Genomic DNA, 26,151 nt, shown 5'->3' with positions numbered 1-26,151 from the left:
TACATCTTTTCACTTTAATTAAAATAAATTTCAAAATCATAACTTGAAGATTTATACAATACAATACATTGAGAATTCAAATTATATCATATACTATTGTTAATTAGTTTCATTACATGTAAAATATTTTGAAGAATGAAAATACAAATTTTGTTCATACTAATCTAGTATTCGATCCAAATAGAATACATGATTTCTAGCAGTAATTTTGTAATACTCAAAGCATACAATAAAAAAATAGAAAAACCTTTTGCTGAAAGTAAAAAGCTTCATCTAAAATATTAAATTTAACACAATGATCAATTTTTCAAATCATATTACATACATTTGATCAGCAAAAATATTGCATAAACATGTTTCGGTGTTATGAGGAACCCTTTTATCATTGCATAAAAACGGGAGCTCCAGGATGAAAATCATCCAAGTAAAAGATATATCATAAATTTACATAAAAATCAAAGCTAATATATTAGTCACAAAGAAATTGTGTATATGTTCAAATTCATAGATAAAATCAATTTGATTTACAATTTAAACTGAGGAATAGTTGCTACATCTCAAAACCTCAGTTTCTGCTTCAATATAAAAAATTAAAGCTTTGAAAAATACGAAGGTAAGCCAAAAATTACTTAAACTTTTCACTCAACAGATTTATTAAACAAGATAGGTGACCACTTCATGGGACATGCATGGAGTTGGTACACCTGTAGTTAAGTGTACATAGCACAATTCCAATTGCATCAGCTGTCATCTAGCCATTTAGATTAAGCATGCCAGTTTTACTGTCAAATTGCACCAAAGAGGATCAACAAGTAGTGATTAGATTTTTGGGTCAAATGGGGTGCAAGATGCTAAAATTTAGCAGAGACTTTGTAAAAATATAAGAAAAGTATCTTATCTCTTAAAAAGCCCTTTTTTATGGGGGGGGGGATCAAAATGTTTGAAAGTGACTTCATGAGCTTCCCACATAAAGAGGAGGATGGTATATGAACACAACCACTAATAACATCATCCAGTAAGCTGGAGAGAATTACAGCAGATAGGCAAACTATCATGGATGAGGTTACATCTTCTTTAAACATCAGTCAGTAATGCCTATCAAATTATCCATGACAAATTGTTTGGGGTTTGGTGCAAAAGAACTTGTTTCACAACTGAACACCTTTTACCAGGAAAAGCCATATGGAAAGTTAAGGGTAACTGTACCCAATGTATTCATTACTCAAAGTGGAGAATAGATCGAAAAATAATGTTTTGTTGTACATTTAACTTTGTTTTATAAAGTAGTTGCATAAAAAGTTGAAACAATTTTTGACACTCTCTTAATTTAAATGACCATGATTCCAAATAAAACCTCACTTCAATATATATATATATATATATAGTAATAATAATAATTATGTACAATATTTGTGGACAAATTGACAAAGGAAGCGCACAGTGTAATAAGTCCATTAAATCATACTTTTCTTTTAGAAAATATGAACTTAAAATCACCCTTTATTTTAAAATTGCTTCAATTCATGGAATAATTCAAAAAATAAGAAAAAAAAAAAAAACAATTGAAAATCAGAATACAAGTACACTACAAACTGACTAGTCAGATGTTTCATAAATAATGCAATGAACAATAACTTTTTGAAGTGTTCAATATTTCAAAATTTTTATATAAAAAGATATTCCTACTCTTTTATTGATCTTTTACGTTTCTGAAACTGGGTTACTCAAACTGTACAATAAGTAGAAATATTTATATAAAAATGCAAAACAATGAGTACTTTGTGGTTCACTTATAGCGGTGTGAAATGACAAAAAGGAAAATGAGATAGAATAGTCGAGATTTATAAATAAACAAAAACATTAGGAAGCTACAATTTCAATGAAGCATAAATAAAAATAAATCTAATTATCTAACAATGATACAGTATACACATTATAAATAAAACTTTACTAAAGATGGTGTAGTCCAATGGTATAAACCATTCCCACTTTCTTTCAAATTATACACATCTGATATGAGACTAAAGCAAATCTATTTTTTTTTATGCTTCACTTTCGGTAGAATTTGATTCTTCTCCTAGCATAGGTACAATGAGATTATCTTTAGACATCAAGTTGTACTTTGTGACAAAAACTGTAAATCGGCGACACAGAAATGTTTCATTCTGAAAAAATTGACGTAAAAAATGGGTATCAGTATGGAATTTTAAACACAGATTCACAATTAAGCACTTGAGTATAAATAAAAACTAGATTCCTGTTTAAATAAGCAATTTTAACAGAATACATTTTTTTGAAAAAATTTAAACAATACATATAGAAAAATAAAAACACCATTTCAAAAAAAAAAAAAAAAAGAGGAAGGAAGAAAAAAAAAAAAGAAAGGGATTAAATCACTATGCAATCATGAACATTTCACAAAATCTAACCTAAATCATCATACCCTAACATGTGTGCTTAATTTATGTAGAAAATGTGTATGTAACAAAAACATGTAGTGTGTTGTTTTTGTTACATATAATTAAAATAATGTCAAAAGATAGTAATAAAACTAAAAAATGAATTTCTGCAAAATGAAAACGAAAAGACTGTTACAGTAATGCTACTTCTCAGTTCCGAAAATAAAATTGCTATTCATCACTCAGGCTGAGTTTCTTTCACATTTAGTTATGCCAAAATACATCGTACTCAGCATTTGTTAATGTACCGAAGTTTTCTAGTCTTTCCACTGCTGCAGGCATATGCAGATATACTTTGACGTATCTGCACTTTTCATTAAAATTGAGTTATGGTGAATAGGTGGAGCTCCATAAAATGTTTTGCCATATACATTTTACAATAATTTTCAAACGGGAAATATTTGTAAAAAATTCTGAATCAAGTGTATAGAGGCATAAAATGTAAAAAAGCAATTTTTCATTTTGAGTTTAGATACAATTGCAGATACGACTCCTGTGCTCAGCACAGCACTCTGGTAGAGCTGGAATGAAAGAGCGTGTTGTAAAGTTTCAATTAGCTATCTCTAGATGTCTATAAATGTTATTTTATGAGTTCCACTAATTATTCAGGTAGAAAAAATGGCAATCAAGGGAGACGTGATTCAACCCTTTATGATACCCCCCCCCCCCCTCATCACCCAACCTAGCACCATCTGATCTCTTCCCGCTTGTCGAGCTGAAAAATTGGATCACTGCAACAATTGCTTTTTGTGATTCTGCGACTGTGTACATACTACAAAGTGAATGGCAGAAGTTTAAGTACAGGCATTGGGAGGAGGACATATGGATAATCTTAAGAATGATTCAAGTATGCAAAATGATTTCATTTTTGCATCATTTTTACCTTGACTTAAATGTTTAAAACCCAGCCATTCTTTTTGAATCACTTTGTACATGCTTTGCCAAAAATTCTACCCATTTACTCCCTTGGGGGTATATACATGCTTTTAATGCAGTTTTTTTTTCTCCTGATTTGCTGCTATCAGTGCATTTCTTACTCCGATTTGGAATGAAATAAAATGACCTTGACAGTGACTGAGTATTTCTCAAAGATTTAATTATTTCAGAGAACAGGGGAGAAGGAAGAATAAAGAAATGGAAAAGTTTCCAGAATGGTGAAAAGCATATCTGTGTGGTTATTGCTTATGCTTCTGCTTGAATGTTTAGAACATTTTTATTAATTTTTTGATTCTATTTTGGTTCAAGTAAAATCTTTTACTTTTTTACATTATTTACATTTTAATACCCTTTAAGTTGTTTTATTGTACTTTAAATTTTGCACACCATTTCTATGCAAATTGTTATTATTCTTTGAAATACAACAATCACGCTAAAAGCAGAAGTGATTGTACCACCCTACAGAGAGATTGGTGTGAAGGCAAAACTAAAAACCAGGTCACATGGGGGTGCACATGTGAAACAAATTTTGTTCATTTTTATGCATTACGCTTTGAGCTAGAGCAGCCAAGAAAAAAATCGGTCAAATACATGCAAACACGGACAGATGGACACAATGTCCAAAAATAGTCCAATTAGGTTAAGCACACATTAAAACATGTTAATCTCAAAATTGGGAAATTTTCACGAAACCACTAGCTTTTTCTAAGTAGAAGACAGTAATTGAATAATGATAAGTTTTCTTCTTAATCAATTAACTTGCATTTTGTTACAGTTTTTTTCTAGTCATGAACAATGATTGGGATCCTTGAAGTAAGAGACACTAAAGGTTCCATGGCCTAAAAATGTTTGGGAACCGCAGCTCTATTGTGCCCATTAATGAATTTTGAATGAAAAATGGTGGGCTCTGACTGGTATCAAGAGGATGACATAATAGGCAACCTTTCCCTACGTGTTCTGGAAAAAAAAGGCCAGAAGTATGGTAATGAAGCAGTGAAAGCACTACTGATAATCCTTCTTTTAACCGCTGGAATGTGGCACAAAACACACAAGAACAATGTGATGGAACATTATCATGCTACTCTGGTGATTGCATCCATTTTATGGGTAAAAAGAATTGATATGAGAACTTTTTTCTATACAAGGGGAGTGATGAAGGAGAAGAAATATTTTGGTATAATAAATATCCTGCCGAGTTGAAAATCGCTTAAAGGCTCCAGAATGTAGCAGAGAAATTAGTTTGTGAGAGCACTGAGTAGCAGTAAATTGAATATGCAGATGTTTTTGACCATTAAAATGCTAAGTTCTCCTGATTTGCAACTGAGACAGCAGTTGAAATCAAGATGTTAATTGGAACAAAATAACTTTCTCGCGAACCCAATATACGACATTATTTTGCACCTAACTTTGACCACCAGAAAATAAATAAATGCACAAAGCAAACATTTGTCCTCATAAAATAAAAATAACCTATACCTAAGGACTGCAACTTATCACAACTAGCTAAGGTGTTTATCAATATGTTGAAAGAAAATTATTTATTTGTGTATACAGTTATGCCTCTCAACACTGCACAGCTTGAGACTGAAGTTTGCGAGGCTTTTAGACCATTGGTCTAATTACAATTTCTATCATGTTATTAGAAAATTACATAACTAAAACACTTACATATAACTAAAATACAAAACAAAAACTTACTTCAAAGTCATCAAATACTGCTCTGTGATGAAAATAAGCATGAGAAAATATTCTGTACACTCTTCTACAAACAGAACCTAATTTAGCTACAGATGAATCTTTTATGCTTACCCTGCAATATTGACATATTTATCACCAAGTTTTACTCATATACGTTTCAATAAAGTAAGTTAGGAAACAAAGTATAATAGTTAGTAGTTAAAACTATTGAAAACACCAGACTATGAGACATGTAAGTTTTATTAATAAAAGCAAAAGTGGAATTGAGATAATTGCTGACCTGACCAGTGGAGATTTTGGTCCATTTAAGCTCTATTTGCAAAATTCTGATTGACCTAAGACCAATTAATGCCATGAGAAGCAAAGGGATGTAAGTGGCAAAATTAAAAATTTGGAGATAATCAGTACACATGGCAGGAGAACCTCTCCTCACTTTTAGGGCAAGAGATGGTACTAGTTGCTTTGTTGGATACTGCTATACGGCATGATTTGGGGGGAAAAATGAATGAAAGCTTACCTGGGATCTGAACTTTAAATATGTTTTTCTTAAAACTTTAATAAGTCCGCTTACATACCTTTGCTTCTCACTGCCTCAATTAACTCTTTCACAAAATTTTTCATTAAGAAAGCAGTAAACAATTTCAAAATAGAGTACTTATATTTTATTTATAAAAAAAAGATACTTAAATTTTATGCATGAGCAAGATTAATAAAAACTTCATACATAAAATGTCCATTACAGTTAAATACCTTTTTCTTACCTTAAAACTACCTACTGGTAATTGAACTTGAATTGGCTCAGCTCTATGCTCATAATAACAATACAGTCAAATCTAAACTTATCCAAGGGATGCGTTCTAAGATCCCTAGTATAAGTCAAAATTTTGCGTTGTGGTAAAGTTGTATGCATATGAATTTTTTATAAACATAACCAATTATTTTGGACTTTTGAAAACACCCCTGAAACTGTTTTAACCCATATCTTAACTACATATTTCAGTGAAACCTCTTCGAACGGCCACCTGTCTTAAGCAGTCACTCCTCTTAACAGCCAATTTTTTGTGGCACGGATGCACAGATTTTTTAGCCCACAGACTTAATGTTAAAAACACCCCTAGTAACGGTCACCAAACCCCTCTGAACGGCCGCCGGGTGGATGCGTACATCCTATTTTTCAGGAAAATCTTTTTTTGGAGTAAAAATGTCACTCACGCTTATTTTATTAGTTGGTCAGTGTGTGTGTGTGTATGTGTGAGCTGGGTTGTAAACTACACTGCCAAAGATAATTTTCATGAATCTCGATCAATGTATTGTTGTTGTTGTCTTGTGCCAGCTAGGCTGGCAATTTGGGGTGCGTTGGTTCACTTTTCCAACTGTACTGTAATTTGGTGTGAAGTCCGACTTCAACAGTAAACACATGCCATATGGCCCCGTTTATAGGGTAGGCAACCATTCACAGCATAACAATACATTCACAAAAAGAAAGGACAAGAGAGAGATAGTACGTCCATGTCCAAGCAGAGAAGAGACTCGAACCCGGGACCGCCTTATCGCAGTCAAACTCCTCTGACCACTAGACAAGGTGGGCTGCGATCAATGTACTCATATGAGCATAGAAATCGGCAAGAGAATTAATAGAGTAAGATTTCGAATTTTTTCCAGCACGAAACAGCAGTGGAGTTCTTTGACAATTACAGTGCCAACTTAGAAAAACGTCTTCTGGGTAACGAAAATAGAGTTTTTCAATTAAATCTAATATTAATTTGAGATTGATTTAATTTTACTAATCAGTTTGCTGTAAGCATTATTAAAGTTTTAACAAATAAATTTTTGTGCCTTTTAGGCACTAATTCAGCCTTAGACGATCAATTTACTAATACGTTTTGTAATTGTCAGCAAGCTAAACTTTCAACTGAAGTGATTTTGGGGAAAAAAGATAGCCATTGGAAATTTGTTTGCAATGACAAATAAATTAACTAGAGATTTAAGTTTTTAACTGATAAATGAATTTGAAAACAATTGTTGGAGAAGAAAAACTTAACAAATTGTATCTTTTCTTCAAAAAATGTGAATAATAATTAAATAAAATACTGTTTCCCCTTTAGAAATGTCTCAAATTTATACTTGCCTAGTGTTTATATTTGCCTAGATTATGTATTAAAGTAATTGTATTGCAACTGTAATTAAAACCTTTTAAAGCAGCCAACCCCTCTCAACGGCGGAAATTTTTCGGAACAGAGGGGGGGGGGGGCGCTTAGAGAGGTTTCACTATTCCAGCTTTACAATAAGAACTGAGTTTGAACTACATTTAGAAAAGCTGTGATATTCAACACAAAATACTATTATGATGCATAAAATTAAGGGAAGAGAGTTGCACAAAATGGAACAGTATCGTACATACAGCATGCAATAATAATAAAATGCAGTACTGTACAGTAGATACAGTAATTATATTCGACGCACTTGTTAGTTGTTCAAGCACATATAAAATCTTTAAATTTTCAGTAACTGGCTGAAACTTTCTCTTTTTCTTTCCATTTTCATACTCGAGATAAAGAGCGTGCTTTGGTGAAATTATATTTCATCAACTTCATATTTAGAATTGAAAAAAATAAATGAATGATGCAGAGTGGTTATTTTTGGCACTAACAAAGCGATATTTAGATTAGTACGGTGGGTGGAACTTCCGCATGAGAGATGCTAAAGGAGAAGTTCATTCACGAAACTAATATTCAGTAGCAAATAACGAAGACTATACTTAAGTCCCATGATTCCATTCCGAAAACTTTCCTTTTGAGGGCAAGGAATTCAAGTTAACTCTAAAATTTGTTTCTCATGAAAAATGCGCCTTATAGTCATCTCGCTTAAGTCGAATTGAGTTGCAGTGCAAGTCGACTGCATATTATTGACACTTTCAGCCTTATGAGATGATAATTGCCCAAAATTTGGTGGTTGTACCAAAATTTCAGGTATCTAAATGTTCTTAAAATTAAGCTCTTACTTTCACTACAAATGAGTTTGTTGAACAAGTACAAAAATAATAAATAACTACCATCGTGAAGAGAAGTAAAGAATGTTGGTTTAGAGGAAAAACTCACTAAGTGCTTTTTAAGTCAATTGTGAGCTGTTAGCGTATTTGGTTACTAAAAGCTGGGATGATTAATGCAAAATTACAGTAATGCAAGCTTAAAACAAAACTGAACATCAACAAATTATATATATATATATATATATATATATATATATATATATATATATATATATATATATATATATTGCAACAGAAAATCAAGCATTTTTTTTTTTTAATAACTATTTTTTACAATTTTTCTGCATTTCTGGAAATAAAATCGCAAATCAAAATGCACTAAGTGAGGTTTTCCCCTAAAACGACAAAAAATAAAGAACATTTTACCGCACATAGTAGCAGATTAGTGCATACACCTGTTTCAAAAGTAAACATTTCTGAGTGCTTCAGGTTTGGATAAAAGAAAAGAGAAACAAAGAAAATTAAATTTCTGCAAATTGAAATAAAATACTATGCACTGAAACTAAGTAGAATATTTAGCCTCCTTCCCCCTTTTCCCCACTAAGGTCAGATGAAAGTTTAAGGTACATTTGATGCAGAGTCAAATCAGCAAGCACTCAAATCTGGGGCAAATTTTAATGATTCTTTGTAGGTAAGGAGTCTGCTAAAATGAAAAACATGTTTGAGAACATGTCTAAACATGCTTGAGAGCACATCAAGACTTAATTGTAAAAGTTTGTGCTATCAAACAATTATTTGCAACTAAAGTATATTTTCCTTATTTTATGAAGTTAAAAAAAAAAAAAAAAACACTTAGTACCTGCTAGGGAAATATTTATTACTATTCAGCAGACATGCTGCTCCATCTAATGTGTGCCTTGTGTAATCTATGGCAGGACATTCTTTAGGAGTTTTATGAGCAGCACATAGAAATATCCATTGTTCTGTTGCAGTCATTTGAGTACAAGTCTCAGAATTACATTCATTCTGCAATAATCACAACAAAGTTTCATTAGACAAATATTTTTGACATTACAATTACAAAGATTTTGCTATTCTAGAATACATAGCAAATAAAATAAAAATGGTCCTGCATACTTAAACAGAAATACCAAACTTTTGAAAAAGAACAGTTTATTTCACAGAAAATAAGAAAATTACAAATGTTAAAAATGCTTTAAAAAAAAAGCATCAGTCCACAAAATAAATTATAAAAACATTCAGTAGAAAAGGGAACAGTTACAATCCTTTCATAAAATGGTCAAACTCTCAATATCAAAAAGATGCAGTAAAAAACTTTAATAAAATACTTCTTGGCACTTATATGACATCAAAATTGATGAATAATAACTATTAAAGAATACATACAAAAAAAAAATGATTTCAGACAGTTAAGGTCTCTGACTGTACACGGAAGAGAGGGGGAGGGCACCACAATAAAACTAAGAAGCAATTTTCGTCACAGCATAGATATCTTGACAACAAAACAAATCTTCGCTGGAGATTCACTTATCTTGTTGCATTCAACAACATACCCAAAGTATTAGATTTCTCTTGAAAAAAAGCATGTTTTTGTTTATTTAAATGCAGGTCAAAATTATAATCTTTAGCAATATTTCAAATTTTAAGTGCATTCTTAACGTTTTTCCATGCACAATGGTGTTGTCATAATTTCCAACAATCAATTCAACAGGAACTGATTCAAAGATTTCACATATTTATTAATATAGAAGTGAAACACTAACTAGACAGGTAATGTATGCAAAAAACTTAAAATAATTGAAACTAACAGTCAGCCAGCAATTCAGCATTTAATTTCTTGACAATTGGCACTCATAAAGAGCATGGAATTTAGCTTAAAACTTTTCAATTTAATGATTTACTAAAAATAAAAAAATTTTATAAGAGCATAATGAAAAGTATGAGTGTTACAAAGAAGAAAATACAGTAAAATACCAGAACACAACCACATCCTTGCATGTGTGGTTGTGCCTTCTTTCTCTCAGAGTGGGAAAATTTCTTTACAACCCCTTTCTAGCCTTAGGATTGCACCAACAGTGTAGGGTGTGGAGGCTGACTTCCCAGGTTACAAAAAGAATTCTCTCTAGAAAAGTTTTTTTTCAGAAAAGAATTGAACAAGTAGCTAAGAAACCTCAACGTAAATTTCTCACAAATGGTCAGAAAGAATTTCGGAATTAAAAAGTGGATTAGAATAGCAAGTCCAGGTCGATTAGTGAGGGTTTTTGCAAATGTGTGTCAAGTTGGAGTATTATTTGCCCATTGAAATTAGCATTGAGGTAACCATTGGAAAAATAAATGTTGACTTAATGGGTAGTGGAGTTATTTGCATGTTGAGTTACCAGAGTATCACTGTATTGACGCATAATTAACAAGCTTAAAGAAATAAAATTTATAATCATTTAATATTTTTTATCTGAATTTTATTAAATTTTTTATATTAATACCTGCAATTTAACAGCTAAACCATTCAGTTCCATACAGAATTGCCTAGAAAAAAAAATGGTCATATTTAATAAATAAATCCAAACAGAAGATTATGCTAGAAAGAAAATAGAATTGTAATTTTTAATAAGGATGAATCAATAAGCAAATTGGCCAATAACCAATTTGCTTATTGATGTATAACAATCAGCAAAATATAATTGATTAATCACATTGATAATGAATTTTAACAATGCCATTTCTGCATCAACCCTTTTTTTTTTTATAGTTGAATCGGTTTTTGTTGAAATGAGTATGCCAACTTACAAACAGACATTAAGTGATTCAACAACAATTTTGACTCTCCAGAGTTATCAGTATTTTGTTTATTTCTGTGAGCAAAGATTTATTTTTCTTCACTGTCATAACTTTTTTCTAAAACATTTTTTTTTCAAATTCTGTTAACTAATTTTCACTATTATTGTTAATAGAATTTTACACTGAATATGAAAACTCAAATGTTTAGTTAGTAGATCGATGTTGTAGACACTTTTAGTGTATTATTAACTATTAATAATATACTATTAAAAGAAACTTAATATTGGCCTTTTATCTTTGCAAAAAATATAAGGTTATCTTCCAGCACAAGGCTAAAAGCATAGTGTGGAGAAAAAGAATTGACACATGAAATGAGTTCAACATGCATATATAGTAAACAAGCAGAAGAATATTACACAGAAAATAAAATTTCATTCATTAGTTTTTAAATTTAAAAACCCTACACTGTGTCAGAGTGTTTATAAAATTAAAAAAAATCAAAACATCTTTAATAATACTAAATTTTCATTAAATGAAAAAGGTAGTGATTTTAAAAGAAAAATTACAAAATATGTTATAATTTTATAAACAGAGAAAACAGTAACTGAATAATAAAAAAAAAAAGTTTGAATCTGAATATTCCCTCAAACCTTTGGGGAAAGGGGGAACTGACAAACACAGATATAAGTTGTCATTCTATAATTTCCTACTTTTTTAAAAATTATACTTAAACTCAACAAATACTTGAAAGATGAATGAGTTAATTTTGTATTTAATGCCACATTATTATTATTGATATTGATTTATCATTACATGTTACCCCAGTGGCAGAAACGCTGCAACAGACACGGCGACGATGTCAACCCTGGCGACGACAATGTCGCAGACAACAGAACCCTATCGCAGACAGTTCTGTCTGCGCTAACAAAATAAAAGTTGCTAACAAAATAAAAGTTGTCCGCAAAAAAAAAAAAAAAAGATGGTCTGCAGTGAAGAAAAAGAAAAAAAAAAGCTGTCCACAACTGTCGGACATAATGAACTGCTGACACAGGGAGAGAATGATTGCTGACACAGGGAGAGAATGATCGCACACCTGCCTGCTCAATTATAAACCATAACAAAATGGTCCTTTTCAAATTGTTTACTGAAAAAGCAAATCTTAAATCAAAATAACGCATATTTCTGTGTACAAAAGCAAGCGATATATAACTAACACAGTGAATAATTTGCTTGTTTGTTTTTATCATATCGTTAGCAGTGGTGTTGTTATAAAGTTCTCTAAAAACGCAGTGTAAGAACTTTTTCTTCCTGCTAATGACTTTAAAAAAAAAAAAGCATTTGTCAGCGCATTGAAATGCTTTCAATGCTTCAATGCGATTCAAATACAGTTAACAGCTTTAAAATTATTCAAATACAGTGATTCAAATACAGTTAACAGCTTTAAAATTATTCAAATACAGTTAACAGCTTTAAAATTATCGCCATTTAGTGCCTGGTGTTAATACTCATCCTTTTTTTTTCACGACTCCGAATTTTCGATGAATATGTCACTGATATTAATAAAATTCAATATGCAACCCTGTTAAATGGTAATTCTAAAATTATTTTATTTTGATAAACTTTTTTATTTAACGTTTTTATACTTTTAGTGCTTGCATTTTGAAAAATCCAATCTGATTGCATCTGATATGAGAATCGAAATTTTACTCTCTTTTTTTTCAACCTAACTTTGCTTCATATAGAGGCAAATAAATGAAGAGTCCATTAAAACCATCATTTTTAAAATTTTAAAACGAAATTCTGTTTTTGTTTGAGTCAAAAACTTAAATGCTGAATAGATATTTTAATTTTAGTTTTGCTGTAACTGTCTCTATAGATATTAATGATCTGTTTATCATACGCTTCTAAAATGCAATTCTAAAACAATTTTTAAAAAATTAATTCTTTTATGAGCCGTTTTTATATTTTCAAAAAATGAATTGATTTTTCACAAATAAAATGAACCCTGTGAAAAATCCTGGACGCCCGAAATGTTGCAAACAGATTATGAAGTTCTAAAAGATTGTCGCAGACAGCTACAAAACTTTTTGCCACTGGGCATGTTACCTTTGTTGCAAAAAATAAAATTTATTGTTTATGAACTTATTTAGTAGTTTCTTCTTTTAGGCATGCTTAACGCAATTTTTTTATTAAAATATTTTTTTTTGCTAGTTAATAAGTGAAAATAAGCCAATCGACGATAATATTAAAACCTGTTCAATAGCCAACGCATATTTGCAAATGTCAGGAGCCCACCAAGGACAGAGGGGTCATCAGATTGCACCATTGAAACTTTCAGGGGGAGGTAATTTGAGAAAGATTTTAGTCTCAGTTTTTGGGGGGGAGAGGTCTCTTTCTTGAGAGGAGAGTGTTTCAAAGAATTTAGGGAAGTGCACCATCGTCTTTGGGGGGGGGGGGGTCCTGCCTTATTTCAAAAATAATTACTTAAAAAGAGACTCGTTTATTATTTTTTTTATTGAAACCACGCCCGAAATGTTGCAGACAGATTATGAAGTTCTGAAAGATTGTCGCAGACAGCTACAAAACTTTCTGCCACTGGGCATGTTACCTTTGTTGCAAAAAATAAAATTTATTGTTTATGAACTTATTTAGTAGTTTCTTCTTTTAGGCATGCTTAACGCAATTTTTTTATTAAAATAATTTTTTTTGCTAGTTAATAAGTGAAAATAAGCCAATCAACGATAATATTAAAATCTGTTCGCGTCCGTTTGTCTGTCTGTCTGAAGATCGATCTTCTCGAGAATCGCTGCAAATCGAGAGTCAAACGAGATACCGATCAATTCGAAATTTTCCAAAGAAAACAATAGGACCAATCTCGTAATTGTACCACTTTAATTAGCGGATATATTAATTAAAACCTTAATTAACATTACGTTATTCAGGAATACTTATTTCTTTCCTGTTGCCATTTTACATGTGGGTGAGCAAATAAAATAATTCTAATAATTGTTTTAAAAGAGATTTTTTTTTGGCCGCTGTCCAAATCTTAAAGCAACGTTTCCATTTAGAATTTCATTTTAAATTAGTTTAAAATTGGTTGCTTCTATTCGGACATAGCCTTTATTTTATCGTCTGTCATTTGTTTTATTTTTTACAGCCAACGTTCTTAACTCGTTTCAGCATATGAAAGTTGTTTCTTTAGATATGTTTATTTATTGTAGTGTCAGTTTATCGTTGACGGCCTCATATTTTGGTAAGTTTAGGATGTGCGACTAATTATGTTTATTTTGTTGGACGTAGTGTCACATGGGTGAGTTTTCAAATTGTAATAACTCTCTTTTTCCTTCCTGTTTTTACTTTAGAAATACATTTTGTATCGATAAAAAGAACAAGTTAAATTAAAATTGTTTAGATTTCTTTAAATGAAACGGAGTTTCAGAAAAAAAAATGATTTTAATGATTTTAACTAAAGCTTAGTTGGAAGCTGATGACTTGGTACTAAACGAATGCAATTATTTTTACTTAATGAGCCCTGATGCTTTAGTTTCACGTAATCAACCAAGCAATATGTATCATTTGATGACAAAAGCTGATTGTTATCTATACATATAATAAAACAAGATGTTTGTGTGTGTGTGTGTTTGTGGCGCGCATCCTGGGAAAACGGTAAGGCCTAGAAAGATGAAATTTGGTACACAGGTGCAGTTTTTGCCGAAAATGTGCATCTCGGAATTCGATTTTTGATATTTTTATTAGAAAAAAAGTTATTTAATGTTTTATGTGTCTTTTTGCACTTTTTAGTACTTTTTACCTCACAGACCCCGAACCAATAGCACCACACAAATATTTTTTGTACTAAAGTGTAGAAAATTTAATTTTAAATATGATGAATAAAAAAATTTTGAAGATAGAGCAAGTTTTGTATTTTTTATAAATTTTTGAAAAAACCTTTATTTTGCATTTTTTTCGGGGTTTAATTTTTTTCGAAACCCATCCTTCAAAAAGTATTGAACCCTCAATTCTAAAATTTTAGTTGGTAATAGTAAAAACATTCTGCCCCCTTCTGAAGAAAAAAGTTTTTAAAAATACGCGATAGTTTTTTTTTTTTTTACAATTTTTTTAATGGCAGAACACAACGCGAGCTGTTTGCTTGCTGGCTGAGTTCCGAGCTTACCTCATCACGTGATCCAACTGAAATCGTTTGCCTTCTCTTCACCTCTTTTCGTTTTTTTTAGGGTTTTTTTTTTTTTCGCAAGCTGCTTTTTGAACACTACGGGGGACATAGAGCCTTTTTTCTTTGCGGGCTATTTTGATTAAATAAATAATTTTTTGCATGATCTTTGTTTCTGTTACGAATTGGTGGTTAGGTTAGGTAGATACAGAGATAGATAGAGGTTGAGTGGACAAAAAATGTTTTTGTTTTCGAATTAATACTTATATAAATAAAAAAAAGATTATACTGTCAGGAGGTAGATATGCACAGATCGTATAGATTGATAGATAGACAAATATAGAGGTCGATATAGTAGATGGACAGCAAGAAAGAGGCATGCCCGTCATTTAAGGAATTTCAACGGGGTGTCAGTGCCCCCTCCCCTCCCAACACACACCATGACTTAGAAAAAAAATGCTTTCACATAAAAGTGGAAGTGCTTTTTGTCGTTTTTCGACAAAATTTGCATGAAGAGTACGTCGTTTGTGTCTCCTCCTCCTTTAAAAATATTCCAAACGACCGAACTGGAGATAGATCTAGAAAATATTTTATTCAAACTACTAATGATATAGAGAGATATAGATTGATTGATACCGCCACGAAATTTGTTTAATACAGCCGCCGAAGGCGACAACATCGGTGTAAAAAGGCGAATGATAATATTGAGAAAAAAGATTAAAACATTTATTAATACCGTCGCTAAGTTGTCTAAGCAGCCGCCGAAGGCGGCAACTGTGGCGCAAAAAGGCAAATGGCGTAAAAAGGCGGACCAGCTGGTCGCCGCAGGCAGCTAGTTGTACATAAATATTTCAGTTATAGTCTATCAGATGTAATTTCGTTTAACGTGAGCACAGATTATAGTTGATAATGTATAAATTTTCATCATTTTTGGTCACTGAAAATACTCATAACTTGTATCATTGATAACTATGATTAACGTTAATGAGATTTTTGCCAAAAATATTCTCTACTGGTGTTTTGCAAACCTTGCATTACGCATATTTATTTATTTATTTCTTAACTCTTTAGAAACTGATGTTAGAGTAATACAAAAAATCAACTGAACAGCTCTTTAATTTTTTACGCAGCCCGTACAACGCCGGGCACGCAGCTAGTTATAAATAATGGGCGAAGTGGGCGAGTATGACTAGTTATCGATTACTGCTCTTTGATCGGTGCACCCCAAATTTTTTACCAAAGAACAATCTAGTATCTGGATAGAGAGGAAACTGAAGCTGTACATAGCAGCTAGAACATAGTTTAGCTTTTTTTTGAGGAAGAAGAAACGGAAATGGGAACTTGTCGGAAATTCCAGTAACTTGAATGCTAGAACAATGAACTTTTACTAGATTTAAAACCTCTACTATTAACAATTTTAATAAAATATTTCTTTTTTCAACCCCCGACACATAAAGGAAGGGGGTTATTTGTGTCTGTATCTGTCTGTGGCACTCTAGCGCCTAAACGCATGGACCGATATTGAAAAAAAATTTTGTTCGAAAGGAGAGTTAATCAAGAGTGTTCTTAGCTAGGTTGCACCTTTGGATGACATTAATGAAGATATTAATTTAAAAGCTTGAAAAGGTTTTGCACAATTTTGGCCGTGAAAACAGTTAAAAATTTTAAAATTTAATACCAAAGTAAAGAGAATTTTTTTCCACATCTGATAGAATGTGTTTGAAACTTCCATACTTCATAGAATTTGAATTATGACGCTCTTTAAAAGCAGATTTTAACAATGGCTAAGCTTTTATTTACGCGATTGATAATTGGTGCAATTGATAAACGAATTCATTGTTGACGGACAAGAAATTAAATGCAATGATTTAAAATTTTTATCTGTTGCCAGTTTCTGTTTAATAGCAAATACTTGACATAGATTTTTAATAATATAAGGCTTTAAAAGGATTTTTAATTTTCTCTCTTGGTTCCACAGTTGTGACTCAGTCTGGGGTTATTAAAATTTTTAATTTTATCGTTGCTTGTTTAAATAATTTAAGTCTATTTAGTAGTACAATTTTTTACTTTTTCTTATTGCTATACTGTTTCAATAAGAGTTGAAACAGCAGATCAAAGTAAAATTAATAATAATAACAGAGGGTTACAATTTTAAACAAATACAAATAATTTTAACGAGAGTTCAAAAATTATATGAAAGCATTTTTAAATTTCAAAGCCTAAATAATTAGCCTAAGTAACTTTGCATTTTTGAATGACAAAACAATGGCACCTTTTGTGCTTGGCAGGGTTAATATAGTCTGATGAAAGAAGTTGCATAGGACTAGCAAATAGTAGCACATATTTAAATTTCACCCTTAATACTTCATTAAATTGCCTCAAAAAATTTAATTTTATTTTTGTTGCAACTATCAATGAAAATTAAAGATTTGACAAACTTATACAACATATTATTGAAATTGATTTTTATTTTCAATTTTTGTTTTCCAAGCAAGTCTTCCAAAAAACAGAGATTAAAAATTGTCTTTACCTTAGGTGCTCATATTTCCATACACCTTCATCTTGTCCATCAGGCGGGGTTAATATTTCGTCCACATTTGAAGGATTTTTTCTAATAGTTTGCTGAATGAACTACAAAAAAAAAAAAAAAAATTGTTAACAACATTCCTTAAAAAGCTTACACTGTAAAATATGATATATTACCAGGTGAATGTTTCGGAACCTTTCTCAATTTGTATCCAAAATAATATCCCTCTAGTTGTGTTCTTACTCTACTGTTAGAACAAAAACAAAATTGTTGTTCCCAAACAATTTAATCAATATGCACTTCATTGCTACAAAAAACGACTGAATTATCTTTCCTCTCAGCTAAAAACTACAAGTTTCAAAAACGGGATTTTGAATAAACTTATTAACTTTTGTACAATGAAGCTGACACGCGTCCAATTAAAATAGTAGATATGATCCTTACAATAGGAGGACATAATATCTTTTCCAGTTTTCATTTCAATCCATGTCACACTTTCTAATGCACATAACTCACATTAGCTATTGATATTTGTGCAACACTCTGCTGTACTTTAAATACACTGCTTTTACATGCAATATACCAGACAGCCTAGTTATCAAAATCAGAGACTGCAACCTCTGGGCTGTCCACAGCATGGTGCGGTTCGACTCGTGAATTGAATAGAAAGTATTCCAGACTAAGGAGCCCTAACAAGAATGAAACTGCAGTCTCTGGGTATGATAACCGGGCGGTTTGGTATATTGCATGTGGTTCTGCCTTAGCCCTGGCTTCGGGGCAGTAACTTACTGCTAAATACCCAAGCTTTGCCTTCAACTCACGAGTCGAACCGCACCACGCTGTGAACACTCTTTCAGGGCTGTAGAGTCAGAGTCGGACTGATTTTGGGGTATAACAGTCAGTGTCGTCCAAAAACATGCCATTTCTGACTTCGAGTTTTTTTATTGCTTTAATTTTCACCGACTCTCCGTGCATTTTTTAAAAAAACCGACTACCTATTAAATTGATTGATTTTTTATCGAGCTTTTTGTTAACAGCTACCTACGCCGCTTCCCAGTTTGCTTACTTTTTAACTTTATTTAAGTGATAGCAACTGTCAGCAAACAGTTTTGTTGCCTAACATTCCCTAAGTAATATCACTTTCAATTAAAAATAATCTATTTTTCGCCTCAATTTCAGTTATAAAATAGTAAAAGGAATGTATGAATCACTTGAGCAAGTCGGGAAATTTCTGAGGGTGCTTGGTAAATTCAAATAAGAGTTGGCTTGGCCCAAAAGCGCAAATCCAAAAGATCCGATAAAATATAAATGTCTTTTTTTTTTAATCTAAAGACTTCATCTAAGAAAGCTTGGTTATCACTAAAAAGTTCAAAATAAAATTAGTACATGAATTCTTATTTATAACACTCAATAATTGTAGTTAATCCTAAAATCTCTCTCCCCGGACCTCTCCCCACAATATAGTGCAATATTTTCGTTGAAGTTTTTAAGATGAAAGTTAAGATTTGGGAGGATATTATTAGAGAAATTTTTCAGAGTTTAAGTATTTCATTTTTTATAAACTCTGAGATTAAGTGGAGGTGGTACCCACCAGATGGGTGTCACCTGGGAGGGGGGAGGACCGCCCCCTGTCAAGAAAATATTTTTGACTAAGCAAAAAAAATCTCTTGGCTTTTAAAAATTGAAAGCAAGAGATTTGATCAACATCTGTTAGGTAAACATTAAAGGGGAGCAAATTAATCCTATTCAATTTCTTTTTAAAAATGGGATTTTTAAGTAATCTCAGAAATCGCAACAATTGGATAATTTGATTTTCAAACTGAGTTTCTAACATTGCATACATCTTAGGTTTACAATAAAATACAACACGAAAAAATTCATAAAAAGGATTAATTATTTCAATCTCTGTTTAGGGATTTGCCCCCTTCCCATGAGGATAATAAAGCCGGAGTCGGACATTTCAAAATCCAGGAGTCGGAATCAGCAATTTTTCTTCCGACTCCGCAGCCCTGCACTCGCTGGTGACTGGTGAGATAAATTTACTACCAGTTTGTTGGCACTTCAATGAGATGACATCTGCCTCCAGCTTGGTTATTCACTAATCCAGACTGATGAATTTTAATAAAAATGAAACTTTAGTCTCAGGATGTGATAACCGGGCGGTTTGGTATCTTGCATGTGGTTCTGCCTTAGCCCTGGCTTAGGGGCGGTAACTTACTGCTAAATACCCAAGCTTTGCCTTCCATTCACAAGTCGAACCGCACCACCTTGCGGACACTCGCTGGTGGGATAAATTTACTTCATCTACCAGTTGGTGCTCTCAGCTTCAATGAGATGACATCTGCCTCCTGCTCAGTTATTCACTAATCCTGATTGAAGAGTTCTAATAAGAACGAGACAGCAGTCTCTGGATGAACCAGGGCTGGGATAACCACTCCTGGATAACCAGGCTGTCTGATACGTTGCATGTGGTTCTGCCTTAGCCCTGGCTTAGAGGCAGTAACCTTACTGCTAAATACACTGCTTTTACTTTATTGAAAAGAAAATCTTATGTTATCAGTTATTTTAGGATTTTAACTTTAAAAGCAATCAGCCAAAATGCATCCACTTATGAAAGAGGTAGCTCATAAGGAGCTCAGTGCAACAATCAGTCTTATGCTAAAAAGAAAAAAAAGATGTTAGACTTAGTAATTCTAATAAATTGAGGATAGTTACAAGAGAAGCGTTTTCACATCAAGGGCACTATAAATTGACATGTAGAAAGAAAAGTGCTGATAATTTCATACATTTCAGATCACAAGATATAGCAACATCAGTACTATTTGACATAATAAGAGTCTTGTAATACACACATTGACATTGAAGTGCAATGCACATGTCATAAGTTCCAGTCTTTAAAGAGTTGTAAATATTTCCCAGGATCTGTTACCCATTCTTTCACATGGCACTACTATTGGGGGACATTCATTTCCACTTGAGAAGTTACACTCTCTACTTCCCGCTGGATGGAAGCACCTGGGAATAATAGCACTAGGAATTGAATTTAGCCAAAGCCAAATAGATACTCAAGGGATCTTAGAATTCTGCATAATCATTCAAAATAGATGCTAACAGTTTTCTGAATCTTGTAAGTTCAGACTGGGTTTGAATCTACAGCATTGTGCACAAAAGGTCGAGGTCTAACCACTATGCCACATCGTTGGCAGTAAAAGGGATGTGACATCCAGAGTGATGTGTAACTTGAGCATTAGGAAAACCAGATTCAACTGCATTAGAACTCTATACATGTATATTGCTCATTTGGAAGAAGTGTGCCACAATACGAAGAAATGAAATTTTAGAGGGGAAGCATTTGAAGTTTAATTCTTCAGGAAATTTGCTGTAAGAAAAGTAAATTTGTCGTGCTCTCCAGCAGTTAATATTGGAACAAAAAAAAATCTGTCATTATTTTCCAAAGAAGATAACGTCATTTGAAGCCTTTTAAGCAAAAAAAAAAGAAAATTAAAAATTTCGTATTGTGGCACTCTTCTTTTAAATGAGCAACAAATACAAAAAATAAAACATAAAAACAAAACAAAAAATGAAAAAAAATCACATGTTTTTTTTTAAATTTTACTTTTTTTTATGGGAAAGAGGGGGAAGATACTTATATTACCTTTTTTTAAAGTTCAATAAAAAAAGTAAAAACTGTTAAAGTATTTAGAAACAATACCTGTTGAACAGCCAATGTGCTATCCATTTCTTCAAAAGGTTCTTCAGGCCAGTTGCAAAAATTCTATTAAAAATATGTATTTTTTAAATTTTTTAATATTTTTTTTACATCTACAAATTATTTAAATGAAGATAATTCAAAGACAGAAATACAGTTGAATCTATCAATAGCAAAGTGTTCTAGCAAATTTATGGTTGTAACCGAACCTTAAATTTCAATATCCTATTTTCAAGTGACCAGAAAAAGTGCCTACATTTGTCCCAAAAGTAAACTGTAAAACTGTATGCGAAGATCTGCTGTCGGCAACATCTGCAATATTTTCTAATGGCAAAAAAACAAAGTACTAGCATTTAAAACAGCAAAAAAATTAATTGAATTGAAAAATAGTAAAAACTTGTGCAACACAGAAAAAAAGGAATTATTTTTTTCAAGCAAGATATGATTTCAGAATAATAAAAATGTATTTACATTACAAAGATTATTTACTCTTGAAAAGACTGTTTGTACCCATCTGTCATATTTCATTGAGTGTTATTCATAATTTTTCTACAATGAAACTACAGTACTGTTCAAACATCAGAAAAAGAAACTGAAAAAATTGTAAGAACTTGCACTATACACATTTTTTAAAAAAAAGGAACTTTTTTCTTTCTTTTTTTCAAGCAAGATTTGATGATTACAGAAAAATAAAAAAGTACTTCACTATACAAAGATTATTTATTCTTTAAAAACTTTTTGTACCATCTATCATACGAGGACAAATCAAAAAGTCTTCGTGCCTATTTTTTTTATAGTCAAAATATGGCTGTGAATACAAAGCGAACATGTATGTTTCTAGGAGTGACCATTCCTTGAACTGTACCAGCCGTATCTGCCTTCTGCTCCAATGAGCAGAGCTGCTATCAGTCATTTAAGATGACGGTTATTCTTTAAGCGTCCACAGCTTATGAGTAGCGAAGTGTTATTCGCTTTGTTATGAAGTAAGGGACAAAACCCCATAACAATTCACCAGGAAATGCTCCTGCAGTCCAGACCTTGCTCCTGGTGTTTTTTATGATTTCGGTCTACTAAAAAAGTTTATGGCGGGACAGAAGCCAAGAACACGGTCCAATGGTGGTTCCACTGACAGCTGGAAGAATTCTACGACAGGGAGATATTTAATTTAGTGCTGTGATAGGACAAATGTCTGATCCGGTGTGGTGAATATGTGGAGAAATAACGCAAGATAGGTAGTACGCTATGTACATTTGTAAATACCTGTATGTACCTGTTTTTGGCAAATAAAAAACAGGCGCAAAGACTTTTTGATTTGCCCTTGTATTTCATTGAGTATTAGGCACATATTCATTAATTTTTTACAATGAGCTCACAGATGTTTTTAAATTTTCACCAGGTCCTCATAACTTTGATATATTATCATACAACATAATTTAACCATTCCAAGATGTTTTGGAAATGCTCTTTGTACATATGAGGCAGTGAGAAGCAAAGGGATGTAAGTGGACATTTTCAAGTTTTGAGTAAAATGTCTTTAAAGAGAACATCCTAGATAAGCTTTCATTGAAATTTTTTTCTAAATCATACTGTATAGCAGCAACTACCAGAGCTACTAGTACTATCTCTTGCCCCAAGACAGAGGAGAGGTTCACCTACCATGTGCACTGGTTATTTCCAAATTCTTAATTTTGCCACTTATACCCCTTTGCTTCTCCATGAAATTATATTTTTAGTAACTGACCCTTTTTTCATGAGATGACATTTGAGATGCAAGACAATGGAAGATAAATTATAAGAAGAGATGAAAATATTCGTCAACACAAAATTATAACTGTCTTCTAAGAGGTAAAATTGCACAGTACGCAAAAATGAACTAGTGCAACAGTGGCAGATGCAATCAAATTTCAAAATGAGTAAAATCATTCGGATTTGCAAGTAAAATCATAATAAGTATATGCCCAATGCGTAAAAAATGGCAGGTTTGCATGAATATTTGCAAAAAAAAAAAAAACATATCAGATGGCAAAATCCAGTAATGGCTCTAATTGGTTGCTTTCAGCAAATCAGTAAAATTCAAAGCACACCCAATAGGTATGAAAGGTGCATCAGCGAGCAACAGCTTTCAGCAGAAATAATGACGGGAATCGCACTTATAAAAGTTGGGAAGAGATGGTATCAACGTATGGGATTGCTGGAAATCAGTTTAGGGGAAATTTGAAGCAAGACACCAAAATTTAGCAAAAAAAAACTGGGTAAAGGAGTCAAAAAATTTGATCAGCCACGACATAAACTTATTTTTGTACAGGGACAAATCTCGTACAAAATGTAATTTTCATAACAGTGTCATAGCCAGAAACTTTTCTTGAGGGCTTCGTACATTTACACATACATTGACGGATTCGCTGAACAAACTTTGTGTAGAATTAGCAAACGGCCAATTCTATGGCAAGATGGTTCTATCTGAATGAGGAGGAAAAAGAAAACATTGTGAGTGTTTCATTCATTGCAATGCGACTCTGGCGCTTCAGATTTAGAGGCTAAAAGCAAAATGGCATCCCTGCAAACTAACAGATGCATCTGTTTTCGCCTTTAAACGGGATGTTCACTCTCCCACTTCAAGGGGAAGTCAAACAATCTGACTTAATGACTTTGTGGGAGGTCCTTCACAATCCACATACACCATTGCTTTGCAAGATTTATGGCTAAAATTATTGGGGCACCCTTTAATTCATATTACGACTATCTTTTTTTAACATGTCTGCTCAACATTTAACAAAGTTGTGTCTTATTGACAAAAGGTAAGCAATTTTATAAAAATCAAAAGAATCATTAAAAGCTAGACTTTCAGAGGAAGCTAGTTTTAAGTTTATAAAATACATAAATATGGAATCTATTTTTGAACTAAGCTACTTTAGTTTCATGCAGGTAAACATTCGTTGAAAAACATTATTACTGTAATTAATCACACATAAACATCTCTTTTCCATCTCATTCTTTTAATGCTAAAATCTCTTTCTGAGAATATTCTTTTGCAGTATTGTAGTATACGAAAATTATCTAAAAAGGAAGGCGGGAGAAGGGCACTTTAACCTTGGGAGGAAAGTTAATTTAAAATGCAACCAAAACACATGATAAAATATTTCGTTCTGAATTATTATGATGAGTAAGTAGGTTCGCCTGTGTGATTAATAATGCTTTAATTTAAGCAAACTATGGGGATTTAAGAATTGAATTAATAAGGAGTTAGGATTAATCTTTAACTAAAAACATCAAATACTTTATTCTTAGAAAACATCTTAAAATGTGCTTTTTTTTTCTGACGAGTTAATAAACAATACCTGGCTTTTAGTCCCTGGACGATTTCGCCTTAAGATGCTTGATGTATCGGCCATCTTCATGATTACCGCTGTAACTCTGTGCAACCAAATTAAGTTGTGAGCGGAAAGTAGAACTAAATCCCTGTTTCAATCCACATTAATTGAATAAAAAGTAAGGATAGTCTCAAAAGGAATTAGCATTTAACAAATCCCATTATCCTTCATCCCCTCCCAACATCACATCCCAACTAAACCAAACTAAAAGCGTAAGCGAAAGATCACTGATATTGTTCTTCTTCCATAAATCAAGCATTGGAAAAATCTAAAAACACTGAAGAATGTTTCCTAAAGTATTTTTTCAAAAAAATTTAAATGAAACGCACTAAATTTTTGAAAAGAAAATTTCCAGTAGGATTAATTATGAGCAACTGATACTGCTCCAGAAATAATTTCTCTTAAACCTTTTAATTTAGTAATGGCAACAAAAGTAATAAGAATGTTTTGCTTTTTCAGTTTTTCGCTTGAGCTCCTTTCTTAAGTTTGACGTTCTGTTTTCAAAAAAGTTTTTCCTGACATAATGAAATTATATTCCAAAGATGGAAAGCTTTTAAAACACTAACAATTAATGAAAATTTTCATTCATAAGGTAAACGCAGTCATTCTGTTCCAATGTTAGAATAAAATTTAATGCTTATTACGGGACTGCTACAGTTTGCACATAAAATCTGATTTTTAATTTGTGTTACTTTTTTTTTTTTTTTTTTTGGTGGAGATAGTTAGAACGTGCTAACTTGGTCACATCAATAAACGGAAGAATCTTAGAATTTAGCCACACATTAAAAAAAAAATGCAGCAATAAAAGATTTAGAATAGCTTAGGTTTACTGAACACTCAAAAACCTTTTGGAACTTGAGTTTATCCTCTGCTTCTGCACTAAACAAAGCGTATTTCTTAAACCATCTTGCATCAAAGCTGCACCAATTGCTATCGTCCACAAAATCAACATTTTCGACCTTGTTTTTTCTTTCAGGGGCAATAACAACAGAGATTATAGCAATGGAGAGTACTCAAATTAGCACACCATTTAGTAAACAATTAGTTTTAAAAATAATCTTGCTTTTGTAGCAGAAATTAAGATATTTTAATATTTAGTCAATCTCTGTAAAATATTCCTTCTTTGATGACTAGGAGAGGACCTGAAGTTCAGACTCTCCTATGGATATGCTGCAATATTGAAGTTCTAAAAACACATTTTTAGACAATTTTTTATTTTATATGATGTTAGGGTTAAGGAAAGAAGAAGGCCTTTGTTGTTCAGGGACAATCGACCAGTCATTTTTCGAAACTGAAGTTCCAAAAATGCAGCTGACGATGTTTGGAGATAAAAGTAAATGAGTTCAGGAGGCTCTTCTCCAATCAACCAACCTGGTTAACCAGTTTCTCTATTCAAACATACCCTTTGTAACTTTAATCAACCATAGCGACAATAAGTAAATTGAAAAATAATTGCTAAAGTTTAAAATATGGCAAGTGACAGATGTATCCA

The 26,151-nt window shown here is 32.1% G+C and overlaps 1 protein-coding gene across 1 annotated transcript; it reads right to left on the bottom strand.

Annotated features, from left to right (window-relative positions):
* Nucleotides 1-1,826: 1,826 nt before the first annotated feature.
* On the bottom strand, nt 1,827-24,830 carry LOC129220027 (MOB-like protein phocein). Its single transcript, XM_054854357.1, has 7 exons — nt 24,627-24,830; nt 21,292-21,354; nt 17,583-17,683; nt 10,587-10,629; nt 8,942-9,108; nt 5,094-5,205; nt 1,827-2,165 (listed from the first exon to the last, which is right to left on the bottom strand). The coding sequence occupies exons 1-7, from the start codon at nt 24,684-24,686 to the stop codon at nt 2,043-2,045; spliced, it is 669 nt and encodes a 222-aa protein (XP_054710332.1). The 5' UTR covers nt 24,687-24,830; the 3' UTR covers nt 1,827-2,042.
* Nucleotides 24,831-26,151: the final 1,321 nt, after the last annotated feature.

Source organism: Uloborus diversus, chromosome 4 (genome assembly GCF_026930045.1).
Source record: "Uloborus diversus isolate 005 chromosome 4, Udiv.v.3.1, whole genome shotgun sequence".
NCBI classification, from domain to species: Eukaryota; Metazoa; Arthropoda; class Arachnida; order Araneae; family Uloboridae; genus Uloborus; species Uloborus diversus.
The sequence above is the reverse complement of the archived record's forward strand: the minus strand, read 5'-3'. Positions and strand labels throughout refer to the sequence as shown.

Coding starts and splice junctions, on each gene's coding strand:
- LOC129220027 (XM_054854357.1), bottom strand. CDS start 24,686: ATGAAGATGGCCGATACATCAAGCATCTTAAGGCGAAATCGTCCAGGG. Junction 9,109..10,586: donor GTTTAGCTGTTAAATTGCAG/GTATTAATATAA, acceptor TGATTATTGCAG/AATGAATGTAATTCTGAGAC. Junction 2,166..5,093: donor CAGTATTTGATGACTTTGAA/GTAAGTTTTTGT, acceptor CAATTTTTTCAG/AATGAAACATTTCTGTGTCG.